General features: G+C 55.3%; 1 protein-coding gene across 1 annotated transcript; it reads left to right on the plus strand.

The window, feature by feature from the left end:
* The first annotated feature begins 2,605 nt into the window (after positions 1-2,605).
* On the plus strand, positions 2,606-7,881 carry LOC127045936 (cathelicidin-related peptide Oh-Cath-like). Its single transcript, XM_050942832.1, has 4 exons — positions 2,606-2,840; positions 5,592-5,699; positions 6,523-6,606; positions 7,483-7,881. Exons 1-4 carry the CDS (start codon positions 2,655-2,657, stop codon positions 7,618-7,620), a joined length of 516 nt encoding a protein of 171 aa, XP_050798789.1. The 5' UTR covers positions 2,606-2,654; the 3' UTR covers positions 7,621-7,881.
* The last annotated feature ends 2,736 nt before the right edge of the window (positions 7,882-10,617 follow it).

The following is a 10,617-nucleotide window of genomic DNA, read 5'->3' on the forward strand; positions in this document are numbered from 1 at the left end:
CCCTCTCCTGACTGCTTCGGTGCGGGATCAAAAGAGGGATTTTCGTGGGAGGTTACCTTAGGGTATGGAAAGCACACAAAGCTGACTGGCACGATAATCTGCTTCACACAGGACCACACACCTCAGGCTCATCGATGGAGGGGAAAATGCACGTTAGGAGCTTAATCCTGCTTGCTTTACTCATCCATGGGCTCTCATTCCCTGCAGTGCTCGTGGGAGGACAGTGACCATGCCGTGAACTGTAGTGGCCCAGGGTACTCAGAGCCGGGGGATAAATAATATCAGAGCAGGACATTTCCCTGCCTTGCCCTTATAACTAAACTACTGGAAGAGGAACGTCTGGGCAGGAAGGGAGGGAACCTTTGTTTAACCACATGGGAGTTGCCCATGATGTGAAAGTACCTCTCAGCACTAGATGGAAACCCCCCAGTTTACTACAGCAAGGCCAGGGCCAGTAGTCACTTCCCTGTTTATGTAAGAGCCTGGGACCTGCCCCCAGCTCAGCAACTGGTCCCATCTATGTTTAGATGCATATGGCTCTTCTGGGTAGCCCAGGGCAGCCTGCAGTAATGCTGGCACAACTGCACATTTAATTTGCACACGCGTCCAAGGATTGCATGCTTAATTCAGGCAAGTGCAAGGTGACCAGCTGAGTGTCTAAATGATAGTTAAGTATCAGAGGAGTAGCCGTGTTAGTCTGGAGTATTCACCCACGAGAGCTCATGCTCCAATACGTCTGTTAGTCTATAAGGCGCCACCGGACTCTTTGCTGCTTTTAAATGATGGTTGGCATGCATACATCCATGGTTTGCAGCGCACAGGCCGCTGCCACAGTGACATGGTCACAAATAATTGTGTGCAGATTTCTGAACGCAGCTGATGCTTTGTATGATTGGTGTCATGACATGTAGGGATTAGAGGACCGTGGAAGGGTCCTGCTGCTGGCATGCCTCCTTCTGGCTGGGCATGGCATACCAGGCTTTCTTCCTCTAATGTCCCCATGGGACGGTTGCTCCAGTCCCTGCGGTGGTCTGCCTCATTTCATGACTCGGCCCTCTGGCCAGGTCACAGCCATCCCTTCCGGGGTAACAGACAGCCCAACAAAAACAAACGCCTGACCCCCTCTGCTGCCCTTGGTTCTGGCCCCAGTGGTCGGTAGATGATTTCCCCAGGGGTTCACGCCACCCTACCAAAGGTTGGTAGGGGAACCCAGGCCCATCCTCTACACTGGTTCCAGTCCAGCGACCCTAGAAGAGGCAGTCAAGGACAGGGTGACCAGATGTCCCGATTTTATAAGGACAGTCCTCATTTTTGGGTCTTTGTCTTACATAGGGTCCTGTTACCCCCAACTCCCTGTCCCAGTTTTTCACATTTGCTGTGTGGTTGCCCTAGTCAAGGATCACACCAGACTCCCTGCTGCTAGCTTCCCTCTAGACTTCTCCCTACCAAGGGTGTCAGCAAGGAGCTCTATGCTTGTCCTGCCAGGGCCAGGACGCACAAGGCTCCCCCCGGAATACCCCATCAACCCACCAAACAAGTATAAACAAACCCACTTCTGCCCTCCTTCGGCTTGACTTTTCATCCCCCCGAGCCTCAGGGGAAAACCTCCCAAGGGTCTCTCCCTGCAGGTCCAGATCCTGCCTCAGTATCAGAGCTCGTCACTAGAGCCTGCTCCAGCCCCAGAGCCTGCTCCATGCCTCTCCTGGCCTCTTACCGGACTCCCCTGCAGAGCCCACTCATCCCCTGGGCTCCCTCCTGATCTCTCCACTCTAGTCCCAGAGCTTCTCCCTGCTCCGGACTTCCTGCCTTTAGAGCAGCCACCCCACTCCTCTGCCGGCTGTGACACATGGGGCTGCCCCCGCTCCCCACAGCTGCAGCCAGCTGGGTTAATTGGCCTCTCATTAACCCTGTTACAGCCAGGATGGGGTATATGTGTCTCATCACAGGGCCAGGCAGGAGCAGGTCTCCTTTGTGTACACACACACACAGAGTATGCTAGCTCACAATCTCAGTCAGGCTCTTTTCAGTTTCTTTCCCTTGAGTTGGGCAGGGGGATAAGAGGTATTTCCTAAGCAACACCCACTTGTGATGCCAAACTGCAGCATCATAGCTGGCATTAAAATGATGGTCACTGGGCCCCTACGTTAGCTCGGCACTGCAATGAATGGGGCAGGAGCTGTTGTTTCAGGCTCTCTGCAGGCTCAGGCAGACACTGCTGCAGAGGGGACAGATGAGATCGCACAGAACAAGATGGCAGTTGGGGAGACGTGGTGCTCCACCACGTTCCTGGGCATCTCTCACCCGGACCCTGGGAGAGAAGAGCTAATAATAAATGAAATGTAGGCAGGGAGCTGCACGGCCACTTTTTCCTTCTTCCTTCGCAGCTGCTTGCCCATGCCAAGACAGACAAATGTTTAGCAATATGCACAGCCCCAGCATTGTCCCTTGTTTGCGCTGAGCTGCTTGTTTTGCATGTACCAGCAGATTGGCCAAGAGAGATTTCCTGTAAAAAACAGAAAAAGCTTCGGTTTCCGGGGAGCCCAAGGACATAAACAGTGAGTCATGAGTCTCCCCGTAGTGGAGCGAGATATAAAAGGGCTTCCCTCAGGAGGCAGGATGGCACTCCGCTGGCACTGCCTCCAGTGGGCCCAGGGATGGAGACCTGCTGCCGGTGCCTCCTGCTGCTAGGCATTGTGGCTGCAGCAGCCACCGCGGTGCCTTCTCAACACAAGACGCTGAGCTATGAAGAGGCCGTTGCCCTGGCTGTCGATTTCTACAACCAAGAGTCAGGCATAGATCATGCCTTCCGGCTCCTTAAAGCGGACCCACAGCCTGAGTGGGTAAGTACCAGCTCACTCTCTTTATGGTGCTATGCCCTGGCTGCGGCTTGAAACCAGGCACCAGAATCAGACCCTCACCCACTAGGCTCTTCGCTCCCACAACCCAACTCCCATCTATTCAAAACACAACCCAAGAAGCTTTGAGATATTCACACCAGGTTATAACACAGCAACTTCCTGCTTTGTAAGTCTATAATTGACAGATCCCGGTTGTTGGGCGGGATCGAACCTGGGACCTCTGAAGCTTAATGCATGAACCAAAAGCCACAATGGCTGTTAGCTGAGGCTGTAGCATACCCATTAATCTCTAACTGGTCTCGGTGTCACTAGAGGGGACAGAACACCACACCCAGGAGGTGTGCGGGTTACATACCTCCCTAGTGAGGAAAGATGTCCTGAGCTTCAGAGACTTCCCAGCTGAAATCCCAGACGAGCCCCCACTTGTAACAGCAACAGACCCCCAGTCGTTGTTGTGTGGGATCAAACCTGGGACCTCAGTGCTTGAGTCTCTACTGCATGAGCTAAAAGCCTCATGGTTCTTAGCTAAGGTGGTAGCACTCATTACGCTCTAAGTGGTCTCGGTGCCACTGGAGGGGGCAGAACACCATATCTAGGAGGTGTGAGGGTTACATAGACAACCACGAGGGGTCCTAACGCAGCCTTTCCACAGGATTTGTTAAGATAGGGATTGTTTTCTCTCTAGGCAAAAATTCATGATAAACCTTAATATTACATATATTGCAGAGCTCTCTCTACATATATTTCCAATGGAGAACCATGCAAGAAGAGAGGAGTTTTGAGTTAAGGGTCAAGTGTTCAAGCATTTGGTTGTGCAAAATACAGGAGGTGATAGCTAGACTAATTTGCACATGTGATTGCTGGGATTGCTTGTGCAAACTGGTAATTGCATTACCAGCAGGCCCGGTGCAACTATTTACGCGGACTAGGCGGTTGCCTAGGGCGCCGAGATCTGGGGGCGCCATAAAGCACCCCCCAATTTTTTTTAAATGGTTGAGCAGCTGCTGCTGCTGGGACAGAGAGGGAGTCTGAGCTGCCGGCGGCAGCTGGCAGCCCAGGGTTTCCCCCGGGTCAGGGCGCCACCGTGGCAGCCCGCAGTCCAGGGGTTCCCCTGGGTCAGGGCGCCTCCGCGGCAGCCCGCAGTCCAGGGTGTCCCCCAGGTCAGGGCGCCTCCGTGGCAGCCCGCAGTCCAGGGTGTCCCCTGCGTCAGGGTTCCGCCGCGGCAGCCGGCAGTCCAGGGTGTCCTCTGGGTCAGGGCGCTGCTGCGGCAGCCCAGGGTGTTCCCTGGGTCAGGGCGCCTCCACGGCAGCCGGCAGTCCAGGGTGTCCCCTGGGTCAGGGCGCCGCCGCGGCAGCCCGCAGTCCAGGGTGTCCCCCGGGTCAGGGCGCCTCTGTGGCAGCCCGCAGTCCAGGGTGTCCCCTGGGTCAGGGTGCCGCCGCGGCAGGCGGCAGTCCAGGGTGTCCTCTGGGTCAGGGCGCTGCCGCGGCAGCCCAGGGTGTTCCCTGGGTCAGGGCGCCTCTGCAGCAGTCGGCAGTCCAGGGTGTCCCCTGGGTCAGGGCGCCTCCGCGGCAGCCTGCAGTCCAGGGTGTCCTCTGGGTCAGGGCGCTGCCGCGGCAGCCCGGGGTGTTCCCTGGGTCAGGGCGCCTCCGCGGCAGCCCGCAGTCCAGGGTGTCCCCTGGGTCAGGGCGCCTCCGCGGCAGCCTGCAGTCCAGGGTGTCCTCTGGGTCAGGGCGCTGCCGCGGCAGCCCAGGGTGTTCCCTGGGTCAGGGCGCCTCCGCGGCAGCCCGCAGCCCAGGGTGTCCCCCGGGTCAGGGTGCCGCCGCGGCAGCCCGCAGTCCAGGGTGTCCCCTGGGTCAGGGCGCTGCCGGAGGGGGCAGCAGGCAGCTCCCGTGGAGCTGTCGCAGTAGTGCCTGTGGGCGGTCGGCTGCGTGCGTGGCTCCAGTGGAGATGCCGCAGTTGTGCCTGCGGATGGTCGGCTGCTTGCACAGCTCCAGTGGACCTCCTGCAGACACCACTGTTGCAGCTCCATCGGAGTCTCGGGACCAGCACGTGGGGCGGCGAAATTGCCATCCGCCTAGGGCGCTCAAAACCCTAGTGCCGGTCCTGATTACCAGCAGTGCATTTGTGTGTGTATTTGTCCAGTTTGCATGATCACTAGTGATAATTATGTTACTATTTAAATTAGGTGACTATTTGCCATCCAAAATGTTTGTAAATCTGCCCCCTGGTGTCCACCGTGTGCCTCACTGTGCAGTGAATTGACATCTCAATAAGATAAACCCTGAGACACTACTAAAAGCCTAAAGGACAGAGCTGGAGATCGAGTTGAAAGCAGATTTATGGAGATTTAGCAACAGTCACCTGCTCCCCGTGTCCTTTGCAAAAGACTCATTTTATTTGTAAATTGCAACGATGGGGCTCAATCCTGCTCTCAGTCGCTGCGGTGTAAATTGGAGGAGTTCCACTGGTGTGAGTTGGGTGACGTGGGAACTTTGTCTTCTGCCGCATTACAGCTGGACCAGTGCGCTACCTGCGGCTGCACTAGTGCTGAGCTGCAGCCCGCTGCATGGTTGCTCTTGCTGGATAAAAGCAGAGAGAGAAGTTGAGATAGCACGTGGCTGATGTGAGCTAAATGGCGAAGCAGAGGCTGATATGTGGGTGCCGTGGTGGATATGGGAGCTTACTCCTCATCAGCATTTATCCCAATCTTCTATTTCATTTCCCCGCCCCCAGGATATGACGTCTAACCCTCGGCAGAAGCTGAAGTTCACGGTTAAAGAGACTGTGTGCCTGGTGTCAGAGAACCGCCATGGGACCGAATGTGACTTCATAGACAATGGGGTAAGCCATAACCGTCTCTGGAGACAGCTCCACAGGCTCTGTCTCCTGTTTCGTTTAACACCCAGCTGCCGTGGTCCCTGATCAGCGCTACCTAGCCCCCAGGGCTAGCAGGCGTAGAACGTTCTTCACCATGGCCCTTTGTGGGGTGACAGGCTCTGTGCTGAAATAGAGGGGGCTAGTCATGGGAGTAAACCCTACCCAGGAGGGGTAAGAGATGCGGCACCAGACCCAAGCCCTTTTGCTCGAAATGATTATCTGGACGGGAGTGAATTCATTTTACAAGCATGAGCAGACGTTCACAGGCTGCTCTGCCGTTATCACCCAGCAGGGAAGACTGCTGCTGGGGGTAAGCGTTCTTAGAGAAATGGTTGGAGGTGGGCTCTGACCCACATGTGTCTTCTGCCCATAATGGTTTTCAGCCTGTAGTCCAGCACTGCTCAGGAAGCAGCAATGGCCCATCCAGCTTTCTGCCTAGCCCAGAAGTTGCAATGTTTCCTCTCTACCGTGGTCCTCACCAGGGTCATCCAGCTGTAGTCACCTCTGGGCTAGACTCCTGTCATTGCTCTACTTAGGGCTGTATTTGCAGACCACCAAGGACTTTAACTAGCAGGGATGCAGCTGGTGGATAAAGTGGCCATCCTGATCTCTCCCTCTTGTACCCAGCCACACCTCCTGAGGTGCTGCTTGTCACCATGACCTAGGCTGAAGACTTCAGCCCATTTTCCCCACAGCCAGATTTGTACCCACACCTCCAGAGGCGGCTCACGCACTGCCCTTCCTCCCACGGCACTCAGAAACTGAGCTGAGATCTTCCTCCTCACAGGTGGTCAGAGACTGTTCAGGATCCTTCTCCACCCAGCAGGAGTCGCCCATAGTCATCATCAGCTGCAACACTGTGACCCAGGAGGTAGGTCTTGCACTCTGGTGACATCATCTTCCAAGTGGGGGCTGGGCCGGTGATGGGGCAGGGAGGGTGTCTTCCCTATCAGTTCCCTGGGTGGGATTTGAGACTGTGAGGATAGCACAGTGATGGGTGTCTAGCTGCATCCAGTAGGGGCATAGCCACTAGAGACCCCCCCTTGGGCTGACAGCTGAATCCCACAGATCCCATCTGCCATGCAAACACCTCACTGGGATATAGGAGGAATCCAAACTTCGATGTCATCTCCACCTGGGACCAAGAGATGGCCAGGTGGAGGGGGGATGCCCTCTCTGCAGCTACGATTTAGTCCCATTTAGGAGATTTATGGGTAACCAATATAGCAGGAGCCTTTCCTAAGCCCATATAACAGAAATTGCCCCCTCCCACGATGTAGCAAGGACCTTCCCCCATGCCCAGAGAACCATCATGGAAGCAAGGCTTGGACAGAAGTGGGAGGTGGGTACTCTTTCTTCCATGAAAGCTTTGTCCCAGAGCTCTGGCTCTCCAGCAAGGCCATCCCGGACAGGATCCATCGTGCAGTGTCAGCCTTCAGCCAGGAAGAGAGAAGCAACAGTCTCTTCCTGGGGGGACCCAAGGGCTGCAGCTGCTTCTCCCCGCTCCCAGAGCACCCAGTTATAGCATCCCCGCCACTAAGCTCCCAACTCCCGGCCATGGAGCAGGCGACCAAGCTGGGCCTCCTGACTCAGACCTCCCCAACACAGGGCAGTGCCGAGAACATAGCAATGGGCTGTTGAAGGAAGCCACCTCCTCCCACTTCCCAAGCAAATCCAGAGTGGCAGATAGTGATACAGAGCCAGTATTGTTCTCCCTGTAAACGCTCATGTGCTCTTTTCTCTCCAGGATACTCACATCAGGAGGCCCAGGAGCCCAAGACGTAAATGGAGGCCTCCTCGCAGGCACCTGCCTGGCTCCTACACACTCATCTCCCATGGCGGAGGCAAAGGCAAAGGCAAAGGCAGTAGATTACAAGTGGCCTGATGGGAAGAGGCCTGGGCATCCATACACCAGCTTCTGCGACTCTCGCTTTGTTGCAACCTTTGTTGCTTTGTTCCTTCCGTTTCTGTTCGTTGTTTTACTCCTGACACCATGTCATGTTCTTCTGCACCAGATGTGGACTGGCTCCAGAGCTTCCTTATACCCACCAGATGTTTTCATCATAAGAACCTTTAATGCTTTGCCGGTGGTATTTGACACACAGGTGTGGCAAGAAGGTATTAAATAAAGTATTTGACACACAGACTTCCCCCAGTGGCTTGACAGTATAATACAATTTAGCATCTCATTACACTTCCAGCCTTCTCCTTCTAGCTTCTGACTGGCTTGTAAGTGACTCAGATACCAAGGTTGGCCACATGACATCAGAACCACGGTCCAGCTAGGCCAGTGTCCTGCCTCACGCCGGGACTAGCTTCTCAAGATGACGCAAGGAGGAAAGACGTTTCAAGCACTGTCTCATTTCCCATCTTTCCTTGGGTTGGTTTTAAATGGCACGTGTCCTTTCCTCAACAAGAGATTTAGCACAGCCGGGTGACACAGGGGTGGGCCTTCGAGTAACATTCGTCCTTGGGCTTCCTGCCCAGCGTTGTGAGTCCAGGGATGCCCAACACAAGCGCAAGCACTCTGGGCTCGAAGCCAGTAGGGACATATGAGGAGCTGGGGTGGAAAGAGCTGGGAATGGGGCTCCTGCCTCACAGCTGGTGGCTCGGGACAAGTGACAGGTGCTCCAGAACTGCCGATTGATGAAGATGGTTAAAACAGTCACTGTGTATGGGCCTGAGCCAAAGCCCACGGAAGCCAGGAGGTGTCTTTCCATTGACTTCAGTGGGGTTTGGGTCAGGCTTTCAGCTCCCGCTTCCCTTGGCCTGTTGCGGGTGAGAAGCGCCGGACGTCACCTGGGCTCTCCCAGTGGCAGAGCAATCGCTGCGGCACTGAAGGCCCCATACCGCTGACAAGAACCCCAAGGCAATGTAGAAAGGAAGTAGAGGCTGAAATTTCCCCCGAGATCAGGGGAGACAGAGACAGTATTTGACACTGCATCAGGCTTCCCAGTCTCCCCTTAACCTTTGGCAGGGGGCCCTAGATACATACTAGTCTCAGTGCCCCGTTTCGGGGTGGGGAGAGTTCATCCCCCCTGAAGTTGTGGTTTAGTACAATTACATCCAACGACGCTATTGGAGTCTATCCGCATATGAAGGTTCCTGTAGATCAGAGATGGGCAAACTACAGCCTGCGGTCCACATCCGGCCTGTGGGACCGTCCCGTCCGGCCCCTGAGCTCCTGGCCTGGGAGTTTGGGGGGTGGTCAGGGGCCAGGGGTGTGGATAGGGGTTGGGGTGGTCAGAGAGTGGGGAACAGGGGGGATGAATGGGAGCAGAGGTCCCAGGGGGGCAGTCAGGAAGGAGGGGGGGTTGGATAGGATAACGGGGGGCAGTTAGGGGTGGAGTATCCGGGGATGGTCAGGGGACAGGGAGAAGGGGTGGTTGTATGGGGCAAGAGTTCTGGGGGGGCAGTCAGGAAGGAGGGGGGGTTGGATGGGGCAGTGGGGGGCAGTTAGGGGCAAGGGGTCCAGGGACGGTCAGGGAGAAGGGGTGGTTGAATGGGGGCAGGGGTCCTGGGGGAGCAGTCAAGAAGGAGAGGGGGAGTTGGATGGGGTGGGGGGTCCAGGGGTGGGTGGAGGACAGAAAGCAGGTGGGATGGATGAGGCGGGGTCCCCTGGGCCGTCAGGGAACGGGGGTGGGGGATTGGATGAGGCACAAGTAACGATCCCCAGCTGTTCTACCTAGATCCCCTTGTGCTAAGTTTTATCCCAGTCGGTTGCAACTGCTTTCCTCTGAGTCTCACCCTAACACTCTGTCCTAGTCCTGCCCCCCAGCCATTCCTGAATGTACCATCCTCCTCTCACCCAAGTAACAGTCTCCTTGGAGAACGAGCTCTTCATGCTCTGTGGGCCAGACACAGACAGTCCTGCACTGGGAGGGGCTCCAATCACAGTTCTGACTGGACGCATCTCTAATTGCCCCATGTGGGCACTGCAGGGGATTTGAATTTTCAGGGTCTGGAGTTAGGAAGCCACTGGATAGACTCCCACTGATTTCAACAGGCTTCAGATCCAGCCCTTGCTGATTTGTGCCCTTTTTGCCCCCACATGGCTTCCCTTGGGTTCCAGACACACAATTGGGTCTGAATTTGGCTCAGGCAGTAAATAAATTTAGATAATCAGCAGTGATATTTACAGCTATTCTCAAACCCAAACGTGAGTGCAGTCACTAAGTATGGGCAATCTAAACACAATTACACGTGGCTGTCCTAAGCAGATCTCAGGCACATACAGAGTGTAACAGAAATGTGTCAAGCTTCACCCTTCACATTGAGAGTATAGCCAGTAACATCACCCCCTGCACGGCCTCTCTAGGTGAAAGTTACCCCTGGGCAGAGGGCCAGCCCAGGGCTATGTACCACTGAAGTCCCACAGACGACCTCTGTGCTGCGTAAGGCTCTCCGTGAACGTTCTCTGCTGGTCATCTGATTTGCTGTGTCCATCATACAGGAAGGCTGGCCCTCTACTCGGTTACAACCTCTTGATTTCTATGATCAGACAATCATCCATTAATCTGTCTTGGTTCCTGCCCCATGGGTTATTTCCCTGATGGCTCGGATGCTCTTTCAGTCTAGTTACACCTGTTGTGGAACACCTGTTTGCTGTCTGCTCGGAGACTTATTGCTCCTCATGGCCTATGAAACATGTCTGCAAGCAGGGGAGCTGGACTAACTTGTGTAGTGGGGGTGCTGAGAGCCATTGAACCAAACCCTGTATATAATGGAGTCCATTTCAAGCCAGGGGGGTGCGGCAGCACCCCCAGCACCTATGTCCGCAAGTGTCTTTCTCAGCACAGGTCTAGCACTGCAGCAGCCCCTGGTAGTGCGGTCTGGTCTCCTACGCTGCTCTGCCAAAGGGCCTGCAACCTCACTGCTAATC

The sequence above is a fragment of the Gopherus flavomarginatus genome, chromosome 2, assembly GCF_025201925.1.
Source record: "Gopherus flavomarginatus isolate rGopFla2 chromosome 2, rGopFla2.mat.asm, whole genome shotgun sequence".
NCBI lineage: Eukaryota > Metazoa > Chordata > Testudines > Testudinidae > Gopherus > Gopherus flavomarginatus.